Source organism: Centruroides sculpturatus, unplaced genomic scaffold, assembly GCF_000671375.1.
Source record: "Centruroides sculpturatus isolate CEXI.00-Female unplaced genomic scaffold, Cexi_2.0 scaffold275, whole genome shotgun sequence".
Taxonomy (NCBI): Eukaryota; Metazoa; Arthropoda; class Arachnida; order Scorpiones; family Buthidae; genus Centruroides; species Centruroides sculpturatus.
Genome location: NW_019384477.1, coordinates 570,535 through 597,178, shown reverse-complemented (window position 1 = coordinate 597,178; position 26,644 = coordinate 570,535). Strand labels below are relative to the sequence as shown.

The window sequence follows — 26,644 nt, the reverse complement described above, 5'->3', positions numbered from 1 at the left end:
GTACTTTTCCTTTGTTTAAGGGTATTTGGGCAGTTTATTCTCTGTTATATTCTCAAGTAAACAATACATACAAGTACAGTACAGTATTTTCTGAGGAAACACTCGTACTTATTTTTTTTAACCCCATTCCCGATAACCCGGCATTTTCACAAACTCGGCCACCCTTCGGTCCACATTAGGCCGAGTTTTCGAGGTTCTACTGTATAGGCAAATAAAAAAATTTTTATTTGCCTATATTGCATATATAAAATTCTCAAGCACTTTATACATTTGACATAATTTAGTCTAATAAATAATAGTCAATGTCAATAATATCTGTTAATCCAGTGAAATATTGTCTTGTATATTGTATACAAGTAAATTATACTTAAATTAAAAATCAGCAGTCTTCCAATTTTGAATTCTAAAATGTTTTTAAAACTAGCAATGGCTGAGTTTGAAAAGTATTAGAAAATATTAATAAAAAATATATATATATAAAATATTTTTTTCTAACATTTTGCTTTAATAGAATATTTTATAGACAATTAAAAATTTTTTTTATGTTTTTATCTTAAAATATTGTACAGCAACTTGTGTTGTTTACCTTTACACAATGCTAGTGGATATTATATCACAGTTTTTCAAGTTATTTTAGTAAGTGCACTTATAAAACATAACATTTAATATTTGTATATCAGTATGAATTGCATGTGTTAAGATCTTACTTTTGCATTTTCATTATTGTTTCTTTTCCCCATATATTCAAAAAGACCAGAGAAAGTGATGCCAATTCAGACAAATTTGAAGTGCTGGACTGTTTACAGAAAGGAAATTTCAACTTTGGACTTTTGCATTTTTGTTGTAAATGAATTTACCATAAGATACATTAAAAAAATAACAAAGATAGATTAGAAATCTGGTAAAAAAAATTTTGTGCATAAAAACATGTTTTTATTTCCAAATACAGTATAACCTTGATTATCCGGACCTCTATTATCCGGATTTTCGATTATCCGGATTGTTCAAAATAAACAAAAATTTTACAAATTTGATGATTTGCACTTGGCGAATTACGACACTGTTTATGTACGTGATGGAATGCATAACATTTTTTGTTTCAACAACGTCTCACCTGGCACAGTGCCCATAAACTCTTAAATATATTTTGCGTCGTAATAAAAATATAACTTCACATACGTATTTATAAATAATTTATACTCAAATTACATCATTTCTATAATCAAGGGCGGCGTAAGGCATGGGCAACGTGGGCCACCATCTATGCCTCGCGCCTCGAAGGTTTATGCATTACTTAAAAGCCGAGAATGTGACGAAAAAATTTTACTCGTCATAAAATGATAAATAGTTTGTCAAATTTTTATTCATAAAAATGCAGTTTCAACTGCTTTTTATTTTATAAAATCTGTCTTCTGGAACCGCCAGAGGGCCTTTTAAACAATAGTTAGTCTGTTAGCGCTGGTCAGTAGTAGTCCAAATTCAATAAAACATTTGTTTCTTGAAAATTTGATCACGATTTAAATACAGTATTTGTTTTTAATATTACCGATATGTCATCGAAAAGGAAACGTGTTGTATTATCATTAAAAGACAAATTAAAGTATTTGTTTCGATTATCCGGATTTTTCCTTATCCGGACTACCTTCATCCCTAATTAGTCCGGATAATCGAGGTTCTACTGTAATATATTTTTTCAATGTCTTTTTCTTTTTATATTCATGAAAATTTTACAAAATGTAATCCCCACAAATATGAAGCTATTGAAATGAATTATGTTGACCATTATAATAAACAGACAATCACACAACTGTAAACAAATGGGTGGAACCATTGTAGATGATAAATAAATAAATGGAATTTTGTAGAAACAAATAAAAGAAAGCCATTGAAAAGTGAACAAATAGAACTATCTCCAAAACATGGAAAAAATGTTGTTTACAGTAAAGTTAACATTTACAGCACTGATTAAGACTATTATACCTGATAACAATTATACATTAATTAGTTACATGTTCAGGCTAACATAAAAAGACAGTTTAAAAATACTAATTTATATTAAGATAATAAAAACTATAACTGAAGTTGTGATTACAAAAATCAAAGTTTTATAAGTATATTTTAACTTACATATTTTGGGACATGCTAACTCTAATAACAATATCCATAATTAGGAATAAGCAGATTCTATAGTTTATGCTTTTTAGCACGCTCCACTATAGTAGTGAAGTACTTACGTTAGGACTTTTGCGTGTCTGTCAGACATTATATATTCGAGATTATGATCTATTCAATCCATTCATTGCGCATGTCCACATGCATGCACAATGACACTGTTCACTTTTGTTACCTAAGTGTTATGTTCCATTCAATCCCTTCATTGTGCATGTGCACGCATGTGCACAAAAGGAAACTGAACATTTTCGTTTATGGTCACTGTAAGCTATAGTAATAACTATCCAGTTCCTCTGGAATCTATAAACCACATCCCTTACTGTATATTCAGTGAAAAATTCTTCTGAACAACTACTTGATTCCAAGAATTTATAAAATTTATTTTAAACAAAATTAATATTTGATTCACTTTTGTGGAGCATGCCATCAGATCAGCTTCACCAATCTTGTTTCTTTTATAAATATTATAACAGTAACAAAACATTAAAATTACAGATATATCATCTCTTGTGACTTTTTTTTTTAACTCTTTCCACCCTGTGGGCACTAAGAAGGCCTCGTTTTGCAAACCCATTATGGGTTTGTCCAGGCCCATATATTTCACTTTAATATAAATCAGTGGTTCTCAAAGTACAGTCTGTGAGCATGCACCAGATGGTCTACAGATTGATTAAGTCATTTATCTAAAATGCAATTCTCTCTCTTTAGCCAGAAGAAAGAGTATTTTCATCAAACATTTATCTCTTACATTGTTATAAGAAGTGGATGTGGCATGGATGGTTGCTGCATCTGTGACTCTGTTTAAGTGGTCTGCTGCCTATATAACTTTGAAAATCACTGATATAAATAGTAACTTAAAAATAAATAATAAATAAAAAACTTAAATATATAATAAAACATTACACTTTTTTGATTAAAAGCAAACATTCTTTAATTAATTCTAAATAATATAAGTGACTTACGCAGGTATTTTGTTTATAATTGTTTCCAAAAGAATATCTATTCCAGTACCTAATTTAGCTGAAATCTATAAATAAATTTTTGATATTTTTTATTATGTATATCATTTAAGTATTATTTAAATAAAAGTAATAGCATGCCTTTAATATTTCAGAAGAATCAATCCCAAATAAGTTTTTTAATTGAAGAATAACTTCTTCAGGCTTAGAAGTTTTTAAATCCACTTTGTTTAAAACAGGTATGATGGTTAAATCAGAAATAAATGCCAAATTAAAGTTGGAAACTGTCTGTGCTTGAACACCCTAAACAAATGAAACATTTTTTAAAGCTGTTTAAAAAACAATATATTTTAGTACAGTAGTAGTAATCAATGGAGTTTTAAATGTGCTTTAATTAATGATTACTAACTATGATAAAAATTTTATATGTACAGTAGAACCTCGATTATCCACCCTAATTGGGGACTGGGGTTGGTCGGATAATTGAAAAGTCGGAAAAGTATGAAAAAATCCATTATTAGTGTAGTATATTATTATATCCCATGTAATTAGTATATTAGTATATCGCTATTAACCTATTTTGCGTTGAATTTTCATCGATGTTAAGCCTAACAAAAATTTTTTAAAATAATAATCGTCGCTATTGTAGCACCACATCACTAGCGGACATTTGAAATTTGCCGACTAGGACGGTCGGTTAACCGAGGGGTCGGTTGATCGGGGGGCGGATAATCAAGGTTCTACTGTATATAAGTTTTGAATATTTAAAATTGTTTTTAAAAATAAAACTTAAATTTAAAAACAATTATTAAATCAAGATTTAACTACTGAAAATTTATCATGACCAACCTGGTTTGCATCAACTAGTAGAATAGCCCCTTGACTCACACTAATAGATCGAGACACTTCATAAGAAAAATCTACATGTCCCTAAATAATAAAACATATTTTTAATCAATGCATGCAAATGAAATATTTAAGAATAATAAATGTCTTAAGAAATTTATAGTCTTTATATGTTGAGAAAAAAAATCATGTTGAATGAAAATAAAAAAATTCTTTTTGAATAGAAGAAATGTTGAATGTACTATGAGTATCTTATAAAGAAAAAATAAGATTCAGGGACTAAGATAATTAAAGAAGTATAAAGCTAACATGTTTATAAGCTAAATTAAAAACTTTAAGGAAATCTATTATAGAATAAAACTGAGAATTATAGATGATAATTAATAATTATAATAATTTAATATTTACTAAACAATTTTAGAATAGTCTGGAAGAAAAGAATAGGCCTGAAAAATTATTTAATAAATATTAAATTATTATAATTATTCATTTTGATAAGTGATGGCATCTAACATCTATCTATAATATCAAATTACTTGATGATAATTAATTTAGTTTTATGTATAATAGATCAACAATGGAATCAATATTTATAGTTAGGCAATTATTATAAAAGAATTGGGAAGTTAGGAAGTATTGATGATATATAAAACATTCCTATATCAATTTCTTCAGTTAAAACACTTCTTTTCTGAAGTTCACATCTTTATTATCCTAATACTTTCAGGTTTCTACCACAAATCTCCAGGGATATTAAACAGTAAAAAAAATTACACCTTCAAGAATATCCATAAAAAATATTAGCATATCAATATAACATACACAATCTTCTAAAACAAAAAAAAAACTGACCTGCTCCCCTTCTGAACTTTTTAAAAGCAATCCTCTTCTCCAGCTATAAACTCCAATAGTCACTTTTATTGCATTCCTTTCAGTTCTCCACTTCCAACCCCAATATCATTCCTATCAATTGTAATTTCACCTTTCTTTCAACCAGTCACTTCCATGTATTTGTTTTCTTTTTAAACCTTCTTCAAACATCAATGTCTTCTTGCCCACTTATAATTTTCATCCTCTCTTATCTCCCCCATTAGTCTTGTCTTTTCTTACTTAACATACATATTTCAATCATATTCTTCCTTCATCAAAGCTGTTGTTGCTTTACCCATTCTTAAGTCTCTTCAAACAGTCATTATTAATTTGGATAAATGAAAAACAGATGGCAATTCTGTTTCAGAGAGCATCATATTAGTCTTTTATATTCATTTCTTGTTATTTTTAGTATTAAACCTTATACTTGTGTAAGTTTGCCATATAGGGGGTTTTATTCCCTCTAGTCAGGATGGACTAAGGTCTACTTGTATGTGGGTGGTGATTTTAGAAGGCAGCAAAAGACAAGTGTTTCACAAAGAAACCGTTTATTTTTTCAAAGATCATGCTTACAAATGATTGATGAGGTCCCAGATGTTGAAGTCCTGACAGTTGGATGTCTCTAGTGGTTTTCTTTTCATCTCATGGTGGTGGAGCCCTGGGGCAATGGCGAGTTGGAGTTTAGAGTAGTAAAGTAACACAAGATAGTGATGAGCAGAAGCACAAAGAGAAGAGGGTGATGATCACAATAGGTATACTAGAGAGGAAGTCCTTCATCCTTGATGGTGCATGTTTTATAGTTTCCTCAGAACTGAATTATTTCTAATTGGTTGGGCTTTCCTTTCTATACTCCCCTATTGGTCTTTTACCTGTCTCTAGGTGAAAATTGAGACCAACTCAGGTCGCGAGAAAGGTCTGCCCGGGATGGTTTATTCAACACTATCCTTTTGACTATGATCGTCTTTATCGATGTTTATGACACCTACACCCTTTCTATTAAAAGTAATAGCATGCCTTTAATATTTCAGAAGAATCAATCCCAAATAAGTTTTTTAATTGAAGAATAACTTCTTCAGGCTTAGAAGTTTTTAAATCCACTTTGTTTAAAACAGGTATGATGGTTAAATCAGAAATAAATGCCAAATTAAAGTTGGAAACTGTCTGTGCTTGAACACCCTAAACAAATGAAACATTTTTTAAAGCTGTTTAAAAAACAATATATTTTAGTACAGTAGTAGTAATCAATGGAGTTTTAAATGTGCTTTAATTAATGATTACTAACTATGATAAAAATTTTATATGTACAGTAGAACCTCGATTATCCACCCTAATTGGGGACTGGGGTTGGTCGGATAATTGAAAAGTCGGAAAAGTATGAAAAAATCCATTATTAGTGTAGTATATTATTATATCCCATGTAATTAGTATATTAGTATATCGCTATTAACCTATTTTGCGTTGAATTTTCATCGATGTTAAGCCTAACAAAAATTTTTTAAAATAATAATCGTCGCTATTGTAGCACCACATCACTAGCGGACATTTGAAATTTGCCGACTAGGACGGTCGGTTAACCGAGGGGTCGGTTGATCGGGGGGCGGATAATCAAGGTTCTACTGTATATAAGTTTTGAATATTTAAAATTGTTTTTAAAAATAAAACTTAAATTTAAAAACAATTATTAAATCAAGATTTAACTACTGAAAATTTATCATGACCAACCTGGTTTGCATCAACTAGTAGAATAGCCCCTTGACTCACACTAATAGATCGAGACACTTCATAAGAAAAATCTACATGTCCCTAAATAATAAAACATATTTTTAATCAATGCATGCAAATGAAATATTTAAGAATAATAAATGTCTTAAGAAATTTATAGTCTTTATATGTTGAGAAAAAAAATCATGTTGAATGAAAATAAAAAAATTCTTTTTGAATAGAAGAAATGTTGAATGTACTATGAGTATCTTATAAAGAAAAAATAAGATTCAGGGACTAAGATAATTAAAGAAGTATAAAGCTAACATGTTTATAAGCTAAATTAAAAACTTTAAGGAAATCTATTATAGAATAAAACTGAGAATTATAGATGATAATTAATAATTATAATAATTTAATATTTACTAAACAATTTTAGAATAGTCTGGAAGAAAAGAATAGGCCTGAAAAATTATTTAATAAATATTAAATTATTATAATTATTCATTTTGATAAGTGATGGCATCTAACATCTATCTATAATATCAAATTACTTGATGATAATTAATTTAGTTTTATGTATAATAGATCAACAATGGAATCAATATTTATAGTTAGGCAATTATTATAAAAGAATTGGGAAGTTAGGAAGTATTGATGATATATAAAACATTCCTATATCAATTTCTTCAGTTAAAACACTTCTTTTCTGAAGTTCACATCTTTATTATCCTAATACTTTCAGGTTTCTACCACAAATCTCCAGGGATATTAAACAGTAAAAAAAATTACACCTTCAAGAATATCCATAAAAAATATTAGCATATCAATATAACATACACAATCTTCTAAAACAAAAAAAAAACTGACCTGCTCCCCTTCTGAACTTTTTAAAAGCAATCCTCTTCTCCAGCTATAAACTCCAATAGTCACTTTTATTGCATTCCTTTCAGTTCTCCACTTCCAACCCCAATATCATTCCTATCAATTGTAATTTCACCTTTCTTTCAACCAGTCACTTCCATGTATTTGTTTTCTTTTTAAACCTTCTTCAAACATCAATGTCTTCTTGCCCACTTATAATTTTCATCCTCTCTTATCTCCCCCATTAGTCTTGTCTTTTCTTACTTAACATACATATTTCAATCATATTCTTCCTTCATCAAAGCTGTTGTTGCTTTACCCATTCTTAAGTCTCTTCAAACAGTCATTATTAATTTGGATAAATGAAAAACAGATGGCAATTCTGTTTCAGAGAGCATCATATTAGTCTTTTATATTCATTTCTTGTTATTTTTAGTATTAAACCTTATACTTGTGTAAGTTTGCCATATAGGGGGTTTTATTCCCTCTAGTCAGGATGGACTAAGGTCTACTTGTATGTGGGTGGTGATTTTAGAAGGCAGCAAAAGACAAGTGTTTCACAAAGAAACCGTTTATTTTTTCAAAGATCATGCTTACAAATGATTGATGAGGTCCCAGATGTTGAAGTCCTGACAGTTGGATGTCTCTAGTGGTTTTCTTTTCATCTCATGGTGGTGGAGCCCTGGGGCAATGGCGAGTTGGAGTTTAGAGTAGTAAAGTAACACAAGATAGTGATGAGCAGAAGCACAAAGAGAAGAGGGTGATGATCACAATAGGTATACTAGAGAGGAAGTCCTTCATCCTTGATGGTGCATGTTTTATAGTTTCCTCAGAACTGAATTATTTCTAATTGGTTGGGCTTTCCTTTCTATACTCCCCTATTGGTCTTTTACCTGTCTCTAGGTGAAAATTGAGACCAACTCAGGTCGCGAGAAAGGTCTGCCCGGGATGGTTTATTCAACACTATCCTTTTGACTATGATCGTCTTTATCGATGTTTATGACACCTACACCCTTTCTATTACATTTTCATTTCATTTTACTTTATTGCATCTTAAGTTTTAAATATTTCCCTTTTTAATTTTTTTTATCTAAAATTTTGTTTTTCCCATTATTCTTTATGAGCGATGATGTCAAAGTCCAGTATTGCCAACTTGACACTTATATAACTTATTTTCTTGACGGTTAACTTAACAAATTTTACATTTTTCTTTTTAAATTCCTTTTTGTTTCTTCTTCTTCTTCTTTTTGAACTATTTTCTGGGGCCTCACACTTGTTCTCTATAAAATGTGCTTTTGGTATGTATTTTGGAGTGTCCAGAACAAATTAATTAAATTTACATTGATTCTTATGGAAATAATTGCCTCAGTTTTTGTCGGTTTCGGATTTCACCAATTGTTTTTGGACAGATTATCGATGGAAACTAAGGTATCACTGTATATGTTTGTAGTACCGGGTTTCCCCGAAAATAAGACCTAGCAGAGGTTTTGCTGAATTCCTAAATATAAGGCCTCCCCCGAAAGTAAGACCTAGCAAAGTTTCTTTTACTGGTAACAGTCATCGACAGATGGTTGAAAGTGGCCGTTAGCTTTTTGAAAGTACAGCCACCGATTGGTCAGCAGACAATCACGCCACACGGCATGATTAGCATAAGACTATGGCTTGGGAATCACAGATTTGCATAGCATTACTACGGCTGGTGAGCGCTAATTGGTCAGCCGTGAATCACGCCATATCATATTTGCATAGTGCTACGGTTCAGTAAACACTAATTGGTCATTGAACCCAATGTCGATGCTATGAAAAGGTTAAGTTGAAGCACGAGTGGGAAGTCCACTCCAGTATGGGAACTTCGTAAGTTCACTTCAGCTTGTGACTTCAGTTTTATTTAAGTTCAGTTCGACACAACCAGATATACGTCACTCTCATCTAAGTTCGACTTGGGAATTTTTTTGTTCAAAAATAAATGTGAATTCTTCTTCATGAAAAAATAAGACATCCCCTGAAAATAAGATCTAGTGCATCTTTCAGAGCAAAAATTAATATCAGACACTATCTTATTTTTGGGGAAACACGGTAGTAAAGTGAGGCAAAAATCTACTATGACTTGCTTTTGCTCATGTGTATGCCCATGCACTTTTTTGTCTGCTAGATATTTATCCTGATCAATCATGTTCTGAATGCTATTCATTAGACTTGGAATAAGTTTTTTGCTTTATCCATGCACTTTGGCTATGCCTCTAATGTATTCCAATTCTTTATTAGTGTCAATAATATTTGAGCAATGAGTGAAAGTTTGATTATTTAAAAATGATACAATCTTTTTAATGCAGAAAAAGCAAAGTTAGGAAATTATTAACCAATCCCTAACCATCTTTTAGTTGGTTAGGGATTAGTTAAAAATTTCTGATGATTGATCTCTAACCATTAGAAATTTCTAATGGTTAGAGAATGGATTTTAAAATTATTAAATTAAAATACATTAAACAGAGTTTAGAATTAGGTAGGGTTTCAGAAAGAAGGAAAAAAATTCAAAATAAAATGGTAAAGTCAAATATTTACATTTATATTTACTTGCAGATAGAGAATTAATTTAGATATGGTAAATGGGATAAATTTAGAATGATAGAAATGGAAGACTAATTATTACATGTAATTAGACCAGCTGTTCAATGAATAGCATGTTGAGAAATAAAAAGATTAAGTAGATGCAGATAGCTGAAGTTAGAATACCTAAATATATAGATAAAACAACATTGAAAGATAGAACCAGAAATAGTTTGATTAGAAAGACTCTAAATGTAATTGATTTAGATGATAAAATGAGAAAAAAATTAATTTGGATGGTTAGAGTGTCTTGTGAGAAGAGAGGAAGCAAAATTAGTAAAAAGAAATAAGTATAAATAGTATAAATAGGCCAAAGGAATCTTGAGAGGTATTTGTTAAAACAGATATGTTAGAGTTAGGAATAGAAAAAGTGATTGTTTATAGAATAGACTGGAAAAATAAAATAATAAAATTTGATCCACTTTGTTGATAAATAATGTTTCATTTTAATATTCTTTAGTTATACATTGGTGGAATTAGATTTAACAATATTCAAATCAATTGTTGAGATTGACATTATTTTAATGTATAAACAACACATTAAAATAATTTATACATGTATTAAGATACTTATTAAATAATCTTTATAATAAATATTTTTATTATAAAATATTTTTGGAATAATTTGTTCTTACTATAAAATTTTGGATTAAAAAAAAACATTAATATTATGCGTTTTTACATATAATATGAAATTTTAATTTGATAAAAGTTAACTTACTGGTGTATCTATCAAGTTCAATAAGTAAGTCTTCCCATTATAGTCATACAACATAGAAACTGCTTGTGCTTTTACTGTTATGCCTCTTTCTTTTTCCACAGGTAATTTATCCAATACTTGCTCATTTTTAATATCAGTAGGTATTGTGCCTTGGGATAAACATTTATAAATTAATATAACTTATATTGGTTAACTAATATTTAAAACTTGGCATTATTATTTTTTGATTATTAATCTTTTAATTCTATTGTACTTCTAGAAGCAAATTCAAAAATTTACTTATTTGTTTGTTCTTTGCCTTCAATACATATCAAAAGTAAAATTATATAATTATTAAGCATAGATTATTACATTTAAATATAGTAGAGTCCCAATTATCCAATGTAACATGGATCAGAGTATCTTGGATAATCAAAAACAAAATGTTTGGTAAATTATTAAATAAACATTAGATTTGGACACGTTAATTAACATATGCATAGAGTGCATCATGCATAATTAACATATGCATGATGCACTCTATTTTTAGATTAGATTTGTTTATTGAACATAATGAAAATTTAACTTATATAAAAAATATTTTTAATAAATACTGTCACAAATAAAATTAAAACAAATGCAAACCTACAGTTGCAATTAAAATATCCTTAAAATATTTTAAATTTACATTGTCATGGTAAATCACCAGAGTATATTCTTTTTAAACTTCTAAGGCCAGGAACACATATGCGTAAAATCTAGCATAAAACAGAAAGTGTAAAAATTTTTCTGATTATTTGGCTGAAACATAACTGAAAAAAGAGTAGAGCATGTGTCTATTTTTTACACCAAAATTCCTTCAATAAAGAGAAGTCTGTTTTGTGACGTCAAAGTAGACACGTGGTTTTATTCTAACAATGGCAACAATGGCAGCAATGATGGTTAACCCTACAATTGTGACAATCTCGAAAAAAAGAAAAATAAATGAAATAGAGGAGTTTATCAAATCTGTTCAACTACATCAGTGTCTTTATGACAAAAAGTGTCACATATAAAAACACTGTGTTTAAACAAAGTGTATGAATGGCCATAGATGCTAAATTTCAAATAACAGTTAGGTCTAGTAGAATCAATATGTAATAGTTAGATCACATGTTCTTTATTTCAATTTGGAATACAAGTCTATTAATTTAAAATTTCTAAATTATAGCAGAGGCAGTGGAGGAAAAAATGGAAGGTACAATGGGATATAGATGTATGAGAAAAAAAAAATTAATAAAATATAGCACTTTAGCGGCAGTGGTATTCTCAATCATTAAATTGTAGTTCCGGAATCAACAAATTATTAAATCCATGTAAATCACGCTCTTGAAATAGTTTCTTAACCCACCAGCATCTTTTAATAAAATAATTTTTTAAAATCATCAATGATTAAGTGGAATACAACCATCAACAAATAACAACATCAGATACCAACAGCACCATTTTACTAAACTACATATGATGTTGTTATATTTCTGTTTCCTATTTGGCCAGAATTTTTATGTATGTGGCATAAAAGCATGAAGCAGAAACTGAACTGAAACTTGATTTCTGATTCAGTTTTCTGCCACACAATTTTATTCATGTGTGTTCTTGGCCTAAAGTCCCTTTCACATACCTTCAGCTTGTGACTTCAGTTTTATTTAAGTTCAGTTCGACACAACCAGATATACGTCACTCTCATCTAAGTTCGACTTGGGAATTTTTTTGTTCAAAAATAAATGTGAATTCTTCTTCATGAAAAAATAAGACATCCCCTGAAAATAAGATCTAGTGCATCTTTCAGAGCAAAAATTAATATCAGACACTATCTTATCTTTGGGGAAACACGGTAGTAAAGTGAGGCAAAAATCTACTATGACTTGCTTTTGCTCATGTGTATGCCCATGCACTTTTTTGTCTGCTAGATATTTATCCTGATCAATCATGTTCTGAATGCTATTCATTAGACTTGGAATAAGTTTTTTGCTTTATCCATGCACTTTGGCTATGCCTCTAATGTATTCCAATTCTTTATTAGTGTCAATAATATTTGAGCAATGAGTGAAAGTTTGATTATTTAAAAATGATACAATCTTTTTAATGCAGAAAAAGCAAAGTTAGGAAATTATTAACCAATCCCTAACCATCTTTTAGTTGGTTAGGGATTAGTTAAAAATTTCTGATGATTGATCTCTAACCATTAGAAATTTCTAATGGTTAGAGAATGGATTTTAAAATTATTAAATTAAAATACATTAAACAGAGTTTAGAATTAGGTAGGGTTTCAGAAAGAAGGAAAAAAATTCAAAATAAAATGGTAAAGTCAAATATTTACATTTATATTTACTTGCAGATAGAGAATTAATTTAGATATGGTAAATGGGATAAATTTAGAATGATAGAAATGGAAGACTAATTATTACATGTAATTAGACCAGCTGTTCAATGAATAGCATGTTGAGAAATAAAAAGATTAAGTAGATGCAGATAGCTGAAGTTAGAATACCTAAATATATAGATAAAACAACATTGAAAGATAGAACCAGAAATAGTTTGATTAGAAAGACTCTAAATGTAATTGATTTAGATGATAAAATGAGAAAAAAATTAATTTGGATGGTTAGAGTGTCTTGTGAGAAGAGAGGAAGCAAAATTAGTAAAAAGAAATAAGTATAAATAGTATAAATAGGCCAAAGGAATCTTGAGAGGTATTTGTTAAAACAGATATGTTAGAGTTAGGAATAGAAAAAGTGATTGTTTATAGAATAGACTGGAAAAATAAAATAATAAAATTTGATCCACTTTGTTGATAAATAATGTTTCATTTTAATATTCTTTAGTTATACATTGGTGGAATTAGATTTAACAATATTCAAATCAATTGTTGAGATTGACATTATTTTAATGTATAAACAACACATTAAAATAATTTATACATGTATTAAGATACTTATTAAATAATCTTTATAATAAATATTTTTATTATAAAATATTTTTGGAATAATTTGTTCTTACTATAAAATTTTGGATTCAAAAAAAAACATTAATATTATGCGTTTTTACATATAATATGAAATTTTANTAAAAACTACCCAGTTCCTCTGGAATCTATAAACCACATCCCTTACTGTATATTCAGTGAAAAATTCTTCTGAACAACTACTTGATTCCAAGAATTTATAAAATTTAATACATATAAATTCATATTTATTTTTAAAGCATAAACTTTTTAAAAAAAAAATAACATCACTTTTAAACAGTTAATATAATTTCATGCAATTTGAAGGGATGCAGCATGGCCATGTGACAGAGTTATATGCCAATTTTAATTTGCAATTACAAACTCATCAAGCACATTTTTCTTTTATCTAAACTCACTGTCTGCTTCTTTAGAAAATGTAAAAATTTATTTGTGAGCCACATATTCATCTGTCATCACAATTTTTCCTAAAAACACAAACATTTACCTTACCTTTAGTGATCACACATTTGCTTTCTTTACATTTAATTAATCTATGTTTTAATCAATATTATTACTCTCTCCAATTTCAATTTGTATCTTAAAACTTGATAAATTTTTCCATAATTTGTCTCCTATCCAAATAATAATAGAACTTTATAATACAAAAATTAAATTTTATGAAGTAAATCTGATTGGATTATATATATGTTACATTATATATGCACTATATGATTTATATGATCAGTTAAGTATATTTATTCTGGTGATTTTCTAATATTAACTTCCAGGTATTTTAATATAGAATCAACATTCTTAGTTGAGTGCCTTGGATTTTAAGATAAATTTGTAAATTTCTAATTACTTAAGGTGTTTCAATCTGGGAAATCTCCATGATGGTTTTAATAATTTGGTAACTTTTAGGAAAAGTTATGTATCATTTTCCATGGTGAAAGTTACCAGGATGATTACAGGTTGCTTTTTCTTTATATTGGCAGCATTTTCCTCAAGTCACTCCAATGTATTCCTTGAACCTCTTGCCTTCAATGAGGATAGCATATATCCCTAGAATATGATTCCTATCAGATATCCTTTACATTCTTGAAAAGGGTGTATATGATAGGATTCCTCATGAAACCTACTTTAACATGGTATGTCTTTATAAATTTTCTTCAATGCTTGGTTCTATATAACTGTTTTGATATATAAAGACACTAAACACACCTTACACACTTTTCTAATTTAATTAAATTTAATTGCTAATGTACACACATACACACAAATGAATAGTCTAATGGTAACTTCCAACAAATCACAAACAAAATAATTATTTTTAAAAATTAATAAAATAACTTAACCTTGAAGCTTTGTTGGATTCCTTCCCTCGATTCTTTTGTTGAATAATATCTGAAGACATATAAATTTTATATATTTATCAATTTGTATAAATAAAATAGCAATTTGTTGTTTATATTATTAATTAACTCACCTTTGACATCTTACGAGATTGTTACTACATCTAAACGCTAGAGTTAATCTTTTATATACATAATTTGTTAAAATTATCTTATTTAAATACGAATTATATTCAATAAAATCTAACAAGTTCCTTTTCGACAAGAGCAGATTAGCTCTCATCTCTACTCCACGTTCGTCCTTATTAATTAAAACTATAGGTGGCGTTGATTCCGAAACGTTTTAAGCAGACGACAAATTTATATAAATGAGTAATAAGAATATTTATAAATTTATATTGTAATAATTTTTAACACCTACAATAAAAACTTATACTAAGAAATATTATATAATTTTAAAATATAATAAATTAGTTATTAAAATAATATTTCAAACTGTTATTTTTTCTAGAGGGCGGTAAACGACTGTAAGGGTGCCGGCCACGTGATTTTTGATCGATTGAGAGCGAGCGGAAAGTGAGATTGTTTACGTTTTGTAGAGGTAAATTTTTCAACTGCGGCATATTTTAAAATATTTAAAATGAAAATCTGATAATATTCTGTAATTGTAGAAGATGCTTCAACCGATATTGCATAAGCTCGCTACACAACGTATAGTTTTAGCCAGTGGATCACCTCGCAGAGAGCAAATTTTAAAGAATATCGTTAGTATAATTTTAAAATTACCAAATAAACTTTTTATGATGTAATGTTTGATGAATTATAGTTGTGTGAAGTTTATTTATATTTAAAAAATTAAAAAGGAAAACACTGCCCAAGTAAGATTCAAGCTCTGAATGAGGGGTTTTGCACTAACTCAGAATTGTTGACCCTTCATAAGACATTCGCCTCCAAAGATCAGTTTTTAATATGTATCAGTATACTGCCTATTCTATGTGATTTGCATGTAGTCGTTTGCTTCGGTGTGAGCGACAGCAATCACCTCAGTGCCCGGGTGGGGCGAGTCCCACACCTCCTAAAACTATATAACATCAAGTACTCCATCAACAGTCAAGTCAAGTGGGCTACTCAAAGTCAGCACGGTTTTGTGGGCTAAATGGTTAAATGCGATAGTCTTAGCAGAGCAACGTGGATGCCGGTATCACACATTGGATTAAAGTTACGTCTGATGTCCCATTAACAGAAAAGAACCATTGTTTCTGTTTTAAATATTTGTAATATGGTATGAAATAAAAATATATTGGTGGAAATAATTTGCTGGTACAAAAATATTGGGGGATACATTCACTCTCCCATATATTTGGATTGATACCAATGAACATATTAAATAAATAGAATGTAATAATTGGCCTTACTCTAGAAATATGGTTTATTTTAAAGATAAAGTAGTGATGATGATGATAATTAATAATGAACATTGATATTTTATCATGATTTTGATCATTATTAATTCCAAATTTTTGTAACAATATATTTCTATCAATATTAACGAGATTATTTTATTTTCAAAAAATTGCATATTAGATATTTGATGAAAAGTGCAAAACAAAACTATATTTAGAAGTGGTTTAGATGTCCAAATTGTTGTATGGTAATTTTCAATCTATCATAAGTACTTTTTTACTTTACCATATTTCTTGATTCTAATGAATACCATTTTTGGACTTTCCTGATCTCAAAAATTGGGGCATGCATAAAGACAATTTAAATGTAGGCTTGTTTGTGTCATTTGTTTTTCACCCTGCTTCACAATTTGCATGTATTACAATGTTATAATCATCATACTGTACAGTACATGTCCCTTCCAGTACTTAGTTTTGGTTTTTGATTGGTTTGATGGTCTTTTGAACTATGGCAAGTCATGTAAGCAATGTCCTGCAGATGAATATCCTATAAAGCTGTGTTTAAACAGTGTGTTATCCATTATGCTGAAGAACATGTATACATGTATGATTATATTTCAGTATGATACTATGTATTTGGTAAATTTACTGCTTATGTATGCTGACTTGAAAACTTGCTTATATTGATTGTAGAGTAATTTTGTATTGGTCCAGATCCTCTGTACCTGATATTGGAATCATAAATGAATACATTTGAAGACATGAATACCATGAAGCACTGTAACATGAAAATAAAATGCTTTCAAAAAATGCATTTATTACTGTTTATAAATGCATTAACTTTTTACAGCTGCATTTTCAATGTAGGGCATGCAATACATTTGCGAGCTAACTTTTTTGAGGGGGTTTGAATGTTGCAAAAATAAGATGACCATTAGATTCAATGGCACATTAGAATCAAGAAAATATGGTACTTACTATTTTAAATACAATCTATTGTTTTTCTTGCAGAATTTAAAATTTGAAGTTATTCCATCTACATTTGAAGAAAACCTTGATAAAAGTAGTTTTGAGAAACCTTATGAATTTGTTAAAGAAACTGCAAAATGTAAAGCCTTACAAGTTGCAGAAAAATTGAAATTACAAAAGGTAATGTAAATCATATGATCTACATTAAAACTTTAAAAATAATATATAAATATAATAAAACTTAAATATGGTTATTGTTTTCATCTACTGTGCATTTCTGAATTTTCATTTCAGTTTTCAAAATATTCCAATTTATTTATTTTATTTTCTTTTATCTGCTAAATTTGAATTTTTTTTTTTAACATCCAATAGCCTGGATAAACTTAAAGTAATAAAGTGAAGTATTCAACTTTTCTGTAACTTCAACTGTTTCTTTATTTACTAACAGATTTTAATGTGTAGTTTTGATTCCAATTATTTTGTTGTCATTGAGAATGTTTTTATATTAATATCTAGATGGCGGTAAACGACTGTAAGGGTGCCGGCCACGTGATTTTTGATCGATTGAGAGCGAGCGGAAAGTGAGATTGTTTACGTTTTGTAGAGGTAAATTTTTCAACTGCGGCATATTTTAAAATATTTAAAATGAAAATCTGATAATATTCTGTAATTGTAGAAGATGCTTCAACCGATATTGCATAAGCTCGCTACACAACGTATAGTTTTAGCCAGTGGATCACCTCGCAGAGAGCAAATTTTAAAGAATATCGTTAGTATAATTTTAAAGTTACCAAATAAACTTTTTATGATGTAATGTTTGATGAATTATAGTTGTGTGAAGTTTATTTATATTTAAAAAATTAAAAAGGAAAACACTGCCCAAGTAAGATTCAAGCTCTGAATGAGGGGTTTTGCACTAACTCAGAATTGTTGACCCTTCATAAGACATTCGCCTCCAAAGATCAGTTTTTAANTGATTTATTTCTGTTACTTCTTATCATTTAACTTCAATATAAGGCAAACCATTGATGAAATTGATAAAATGTAAGTAAAATAATACACAGTTTTATTCTTACAACCATTATTTGCATTAGCTGTATAATAAATAATGTAAAAATGTTGGTCTTATATATAATATTATGATTAATGAAAAATGATTAAATTCATTAAGATATAAAAAGAGATTTAAAATTGCTACCATATAAATTTTTTACATTCATAATTTTTTATCTGGAATGGCCCTGGCCATCTATTTTATCCAAGATAGTATTGGTTCACATTACCTCAGGTAATCGGGGTTCTACTGCTTAAGAATTAATCCATACAAAATAAATTTGGTTCTTAGATATATGTTTATAAAATTTTTAGCTTTGTTTAGTTAATGATACAATAAATGTTAAGAAAGTAAAATGTTACTTACAGGAATAGATAAAATTCCATTTTTTTAGTTTATTTTATTAGATGACTACAATTTATATTGAAATTTTTCTTTAAACTCTTCCTATTTTAATGTATTAAAATAGAAATTGTCTAATAGAAAACACATTATTGTTTTAGTTGAGTTTTACAAAAAAATCTTTAAGTTGATTAAATCTTAGAACCATATTGGAAAATAATAGAAATTCAAATTAATTTTTTGAGTAGTCAAATTTTTAGTTATGTATAAGAAATATGTTTAGCCTGTAATATGTTTCAGTATAATAATTTCCATGGCTGCAACTTTATTGAGATGATTAGCAAGAGAGTGTTGAGGTGGATCAGTAGTTTCAATGAATCATAGTGCCTAGTGGCAGTACCAGTGGAAGCATAAAGTAGCAGCCATGGAAATTATATTACTGATAACATATTCCAAAAAGCATTTGATAATTGCATAAAGTAGCATATTTAAGCTTTGATTGTGTTTAGTAATAACATATGTATCAATACTACAGAGAAGATACTAACTAGAATAAACAAAAAAGTTCAGTTTATTTCAATTAATACTGCATTGAACTTGTGTTATATCACACAGGTTCATCAATACTGTTAATGAACACTGTTTCAAGAACTTTCTGTCCACAGTTATGGAAACAAAAAAAGGGCTCACAGTGTAAATACACCTGAAAAAACAATAGTTATTTCTTGTTGAATGGGATCCTAATATTTCATTTTCATTAGGACCACTTCAAGTCTTAATAACAGCTTTGCAGGGCTGGCATAAAAATCGATGAGTTTCTTCAAGTATTTTGTACCAAGTTTGTAATACCAAACTCTTGTAATACACTCCTGCAGTTTCTGTTTTTTTTTTTTCAGACCTCTGCAATTTTTGTGTCAATAATAAGCCATCTGTTCTCAATAAGTTTGATATCAAAACTACTACTTTACCTGCTTAACCTTCTTATCTGGGCCTCTTATAGAAATATTTTACCTTAACAACAATTTGTGTGATAATTTATAGTTTAAGTGACAATATTGCTAACAAACTATAGAGAAAAAATACATTATACTTTCTTTATTCACTATATTGATAGGGTGACATGATGCAGAATCATCCTGGAAGATACAGGATTTCATGTCATGAAATTGTTCCTTGATTATTGGAATTAACTAGGCAGATAAATTTTTTTTTTTTTTGTAAAACTCTATATTTGCAGACCAATTTTTAAAGTACATAAACATCCACATCTAGTATTTGAATAAAGATGATAATATGAAATTTTTTTTATAATATTGCAGGTTTATATAATTAATACTGTTTCCCTAATTTATGGAAGTTGATATATAATATGGATATATTCTATCTGGTAGAAACATGGCATACATCTTCAGTAATTGAATCAGTTTTCTCTGATGATTATAAAAAAATTTATTGTCAAATATCTCAAAGCTGTGAGGAACCTGGAAGACCCAGTGGAGGCTTAATCATTGGGCTTAGATTAGATGCAATCGCTAAGGTTAAATTGTTATTTCATGTCTGAAATATCAGTTTCTACTTTATACTGATTTTACAACTACTGAGGAATTAACTAATATCTAGTTAATAGTGTCCTGTATTCAACCTGACAATAATTATGATTATTATTTCAAAAATACTTTGTTGCTTATAGAAAACTATATGTTACATGGAACTAACTTGATTTTATGTGCAGATTTTAATGCTAGAATGGCACATCCTGATTATTTGTCACGTTTTACTGGTGACTGGAAAATTGCTTTGAAGGTTTCAAAGGATTCTACTGTTAATAATAGAGGGAAAACTATCATTTTTGAGGATAACAGTCCTGTTTGTCTAAATGGTTTATTGCCAGGAGATAAAGCGGGTAATTTTACTTACAATGCAAGGGAACCAGTGGATTACATTGATGATTACATCAGTTATAATTATTGTCCATAATTGATTTCATGATAGTGTCACAAGAAATATATTTTCATGTTGTAAATGACTTCTTTGTCTTATCATAGATAGGCTCAGATCACTCATCTGTTCTTCTTTTAATGATTCTATTGATATCATCCAGAGTTTTTAATAGACAATTTTTTGGTAAACATGCAATATGGAGAGATGAATTTAAATTTTCATTTGCTGTTACATTAGATAATGCTCTATCAGATGAATATAGAGGAAACATCACATCCAATGATTTAGGGGAATGTATAGCTAAGGTGGCAATGTCTATAGATTTAATTTATGATGTAAAATCCATACCTTGCAAAAGCCATATAAAAAATTTATGGTATGATAATAAGTGTTCTACCTTGAGAAAAAATCTGTGGAAATGGTTTAAGAAGGCAAAAAACTCAAGTACTTATGTTTTGTTGTAAAAGTTATTTAAAAGAATATAAACTATTATGTCAAAAGAAAAAAAATCTTACTTTTGGAACTTAAATAAAAGATTGATGACATTCAATAACTCTAAAATATTTTGGCAAATAATTAACAGCTTAAAACGTAAAAGTCCATCGGGTTATAATTCAAGAATTCACTTGGAAATATGGTTCAATTTTTATGCTACAAAATTCTAAAGATAATACTCTTCTTGTTGATGTATGTGTATAAAGTGTTTCCAATATAGGCAGAATATTTTTCAGATTTTACCATAGAGGAGATAAAAGAAGCAATTAATCAGTTTTATAGTCTCTATTGGAAAGAATGGGCTTGAATAAACAGTTTCTTGGATTTATAATTGCTATATATTCCAAAGCCACTGAAAGAGTAAAGATATTAGCCAAAATGAATGATTTATTTGGTATTAACATTGGAATTTGGCAGGGTAAAATTCTGTGCCTGTTACTTTTTAATTTTTATGTTAATGGTCTGATAGTTTGACTTGCTAAATCTGACTTATCTGGGATTTCTCTTTCTCTCTGATCAAATCGAGTTACACGTATTAATGTATGCTGACAACATTATAATTCTTGCTGATACTCCACAAATGTTATAAAATAAAATTGCAATTCTGGAGAAATTTTTCTGTGGCTATGGATTAATTATAAATGTTTCTAAAACTAAAATAATGGTATTCAAGAAAGGTGGTAGATGATCACCAAGAGAGAGATGGTTTTTTAAAAATCAGCCTTTACAAGTCATTTCAAATTACATACACTTGGAAGTATAATTTTCATTTTCTGGACAATTTTTGCAGGTTAAAATGGCAATGACTTCTATCTGGCCTATTCTTTCAAGAGCTAAAATTAATTAAGCTTATCTTTATGTAAAGTTATTTTGCTTAATGATTTCATCTATACTGTTTTATGCTGCTCCTGTATGACAGTTACTTATTACAATAAAATGGAATGTTATATAATAAAATTCCAGCTTATTTGGTGTTTCTAGAACATCAGTAATAATAATAATAATAAAAGCAAGAGTTTTAATTTTGGATTAGACTTTTGAAATTAGATGATAAAAATTATGTTAAAATAGCATATAACAAACTTTATAAATTGTATTCATTAATGGATAATTACACATATAATTGGTTATTGGTATTGAAAAATCTGCTAGATCGACATGGTTTCTCCTTTCTATGCTTGTCTCATGATCCTCATTTGATTGAAAGCTATCCAACATTAATTTTAAAAGTATGCTGTGAACAAACCATACAAGAAGATTGATTTTTGTTGGAAAAGAACAAACATTTTCAATTATATCTTAGTATTAAAACAACTTTTATATGTGAGGATTATTTGTTTATGGACACAAATTATCATGTAAAATGTTCAATACTGCAACTGAGATATGGTCAAAATTATATTTTGACATATAATAGTAGACTGATAATAGATCCTGAGAGAATCTGTACTAATTGTAGTATGCAAATGTATGAAACATGGGAACATGTTTTCTTTCATTGTATGAAATTGATGCAAGCAGGAAAAGTATTTGACAAGATTTAAATCCTGGAAAGATACAATTAATTTATTGCATTTTTCGAAATATGACTATTATTGTGTATTTTAATTTATATTATCTTGTTATCAGTCTATTACATTAATTTGTTATATTGTACTAACTCTAGCTTTATGTAATACTTTAATAATCCCCTTGTAAAAAACTAAAATTCATTCAAAATATANAAAATATAAATAAATAAATAAACAAATAATAATAAAAATAAAAAAAACAGAGAATACAAACACTAATTCAATATTATTAATAAAACTTTTAAGTGACATTATTTAAGATATTTTTGGAAGCAAGTTATTTAAATGGGGCCCCCTATTTAAATTTTGTCTAGGGTTTGCTAAAGACTTAATTCAGTACTGATTTGATCCACTTAGACCCAAACTGTTTGTATAGAAGTTTCGACATCATAACATTCAAGGAAAAAACATGCGTGTGCATTCAATTCGGCTCTTTGTAATAACTTCCTAACCTTGAATTTAAAATATAATTACATTTAATAAAGTATTAAGCCATGCAGATCGCCACGTGGCCACAACCAGGTGCACTGGTAGACATTTATAGTCAAAGACTTTCAATGTTTCATTCAATAGTTATACATTAAAATTATTTTGTATAATTATCATAAAACGTAATAAATTCAACATTTTTAACATCTTGCTTATGAAATAATATCCTCAACGTAAATCATGTGATAACTCGGATAGCCATGTGGCAAAATGTAACCATTTTTATAAATACAAATGTTGCATACATGTTTGAAGTTTTGCAGTTTTATGGAATAAACACGTTAAGGAAATTAATTTAAGATATAAATTATCTTCTGCAAAATATTCTAATTTTAGATTAATAGACCACGTGATAGTACTGCTGGTTGCATGGACGACCAAAACTTTCTAAAATAGCATTTGCAAACTTTAATATATTTCGATCAGGTTGAAATAAAATTTTACAGTTTTTCTGCATACAGTATTTAAAATTCGCGATGTTTAATTTGAGACTTCATTCGCTGAATTTGATTAATGGGAAATTTGTGAACAAAGTAACATTGTTAGCTTTTAAATAATAGATGGGGAGAAAAAGGTTTTCTTAGTACACGAGGAATGCAATAAGATAAACAATTTATAACAAATAGTAGTTTTTGATTACATCTATGAGATCGTACTCGTTAGTCGATGGGTTTGCTGGTCTTCTCTGCGATTACAAACTACAGATACTAATCTTAAAGATTTTTTTCAAAATATGTTTTGTTTATTTCGAATTTTTTTCATATATATTCAAAACATCATTGACTCAATAAAAGGTAACAATAAACATGCAAACAATAAACGATATTTAATTAAAAAGAAATTCATGTAACTATTATGTAAAAATATTTTTTAAAGAATAAATATCTTCAACAATATGGTAAATAAAAATAAACGAAATGTATTTTTCCTAATAAATTCGTTACAGCGATTTCACTAACAGAGAAGCAGTTTTCCTTATGTATTCATTACCCGTAATTTCATTAAGTAACCAAAATTACATAATAACGTAGTCCATATCTTATATTTGAAGTTTTTCCATCTAGTTTTCGGTTTAATGAAAATCTAACCATACTCTTTGACCTGACCTGGCTTGGTTTAACATACAGTATATGGAATTATGAAAACTGAGTAAAAAAAGGCTGGCAGGTTTCAATGAAATTTTGAATGTAAGGACTATTTGTAATAAGTTAACTTAAAAAATAAAAAGTAAATTTATGGAACAGGTGAATCCACGATTTCATTGCAACTTACAATTTTGTTTTGTTAAAAAAAAAGAACAATTTGTGGTATAAGTTAATCCAGGATTTCATTGCGGACAGTGTAATTTTCAAATTTACGACCATGGCACAAAAATTAGATATAACAATAGACATAAATTTTAAATTACGTCAACTCAGATTATCTATTTCCAACATTTCCTTTTATTTGAAATTTTCGAAAAGTTTTATCAATGATGCAACCACATAGAACGCAATACACAACTACTAAAAATATGAAACCGAAGAACAGGTTACAATGGCTTCGTTGTTCTTTATTTTATTTAAAATCTATATTTTGTATATTTATAATATTTAAATTCTTTTAAAAATAAATGAATACTTAACTTCCGAGACAATCAGTGGTGATTACAAGTGATGGAGAAAACGAGAAACAATTTATATAAAATTTCAGAAATTATATTGTCTATGTCAGTGGTGCCCAAACTACTGCCCTCTAACCAACTATCATAATTAACACATAACTTACAAGTGATAGAAACAGGCCTACTTTCTGTACATGTGAAATATTCAAAATATTTGTGGTCCACTTACCTATGACTTATTCGCAATTTGGCCTACCAGTCGAAAGGTTCGGGCGCCTGTTATTTATTTTCTCTTTATTATAGATAATACGGTAATGCAAGTTATGTGTAATTCATTGAGTTTTTATTTAATTACAGAAGAGATATTTGCATGTGTGGTGCAGTTAATTCACCATTGGATGCGTATCATGTGATTGCAGTCAATGCCTTTTTGTCAAAATTACCGTGAGGACATTTTTGGTGTTACGCATCACCTTGACCACTCGGCCATCCGGCCGTCACCGTGGATATGTATAGGTATTTTACGATTGCATGTGTTGGTTTCTATTTCGTTTAATATCTCAAAGTGAGGTAATGATTAAAACACGAAATTTGGCACCATAACCTCTGTATAGGAAGAATCGATGCTATTAAATTTTGGCTTTTAAAGTCCTAGATGGATTGGACTTAATGATCTTACTTAGCATTTAAAAATTTTTATACGACTCATCACTATCCTGAAAATGAAACGATTTTTCATTTTATATTTACTAAAATAAAATTTTTATTACTGTTTTGCATATAATGCAAAACCAAAAAATGAATAAAATGTTAAATAGTCTTACAAAAATATCTGTTTTTTAGGGATAAAGCCGGAGCGTACGGAATACAAGAAATTGGCGGGACAATAATTGAAGGAATACAAGGGGATTATTTTACTGTAATGGGTCTTCCGATCCACAGATTATGCAAAGAGTTAGTTCAGTTATATAAAGATATAAAGATTTTATAATTTATTAAACTTTGTGGAATAAAAATTTGATATTGTCTGTATATTATGTAGATTCATCATTTTCATTCATAGATTGTATATTTGATTAATCTTATACTGTGTTTCAAAATTTTAACAGTTGTAGATTTGTAATGAATTTTTATTTTTTTGTATTAAGGTTTAGTAATGTATACAGTAGTTTACATACTTTAATCATTGTTCATCAAATAATTGATTTATTTACAAAGTTTTACTGCATGACTTTTGTCAAAAAAAAAAAAAAAAATCATTACAGTAGAACCTCGAAAACTCGGCTCTCGATAACCCGGCACTCCGGATAACTCGGCCACACCCTGGCAGGGCAAAAAAATCCTTAGTTAATCAATTTTCATTATAGACAGCTTTATAAAAGTATAAAAGCTCTCATAAAGTATTTTTCTGNAAAATCTCATACACCGTAAACGTTACGCAAATTATTGCTGGAATTTTTAAAATTAATGTATTAATGTTATATTTTAATATTTATTGCATTATAACTTTAAAACACATCTTGTGTGTATAAATAGATGTAGCCTATATTCTAGCTTTCCTGGGGTCTAATTTTCTGTTCAATCTGACTTTGGATATTTGCTTTAGATTAAAATGTTTTTATCTTGTGTAGTTATTCTCATTAATTCGGGTTTTGATGAGAAAACAAGCGAAATGTTATGATTTTCTCTCTGCATGAAGTCTTTGGGTTATTTATTTATT

The 26,644-nt window shown here is 28.6% G+C and overlaps 2 protein-coding genes across 2 annotated transcripts in view; one reads left to right on the top strand and one right to left on the bottom strand.

The window, feature by feature from the left end:
- Positions 1–12,204, bottom strand: part of LOC111621349 (translation factor GUF1 homolog, mitochondrial-like) — a 46,775-nt gene extending 34,571 nt beyond the window's left edge. Inside the window, exons 1-5 of the mRNA XM_023363446.1 lie at positions 12,174–12,204; positions 10,741–10,889; positions 6,570–6,650; positions 5,862–6,023; positions 3,135–3,199 (exon numbers count right to left, since the gene is read on the bottom strand). Coding sequence (XP_023219214.1) covers positions 3,135–3,199; positions 5,862–6,023; positions 6,570–6,650; positions 10,741–10,889; positions 12,174–12,204 — 488 coding nt within the window. The remainder of the gene's footprint in view (positions 1–3,134; positions 3,200–5,861; positions 6,024–6,569; positions 6,651–10,740; positions 10,890–12,173) is intronic.
- Positions 12,205–15,562: 3,358 nt separating this feature from the next.
- LOC111621348 (N-acetylserotonin O-methyltransferase-like protein) lies at positions 15,563–26,235 on the top strand. The gene is made up of 6 exons (XM_023363445.1): positions 15,563–15,658; positions 15,729–15,821; positions 17,472–17,609; positions 18,106–18,202; positions 20,516–20,728; positions 25,743–26,235. Exons 2-6 carry the CDS (start codon positions 15,732–15,734, stop codon positions 25,913–25,915), a joined length of 711 nt encoding a protein of 236 aa, XP_023219213.1. The 5' UTR covers positions 15,563–15,658; positions 15,729–15,731; the 3' UTR covers positions 25,916–26,235.
- The last annotated feature ends 409 nt before the right edge of the window (positions 26,236–26,644 follow it).

Excerpts from the sequence above, each read along its gene's own strand:
- LOC111621348 (XM_023363445.1), top strand. The coding sequence starts at position 15,732 with ATGCTTCAACCGATATTGCATAAGCTCGCTACACAACGTATAGTTTTA. Across the intron at positions 15,822-17,471 it reads AGCAAATTTTAAAGAATATC|AATTTAAAATTTGAAGTTAT; the intron begins GTTAGTATAATT and ends TTTTTCTTGCAG. Across the intron at positions 18,203-20,515 it reads AATTTTAAAGAATATCGTTA|AAAACTATATGTTACATGGA; the intron begins GTATAATTTTAA and ends TGTTGCTTATAG.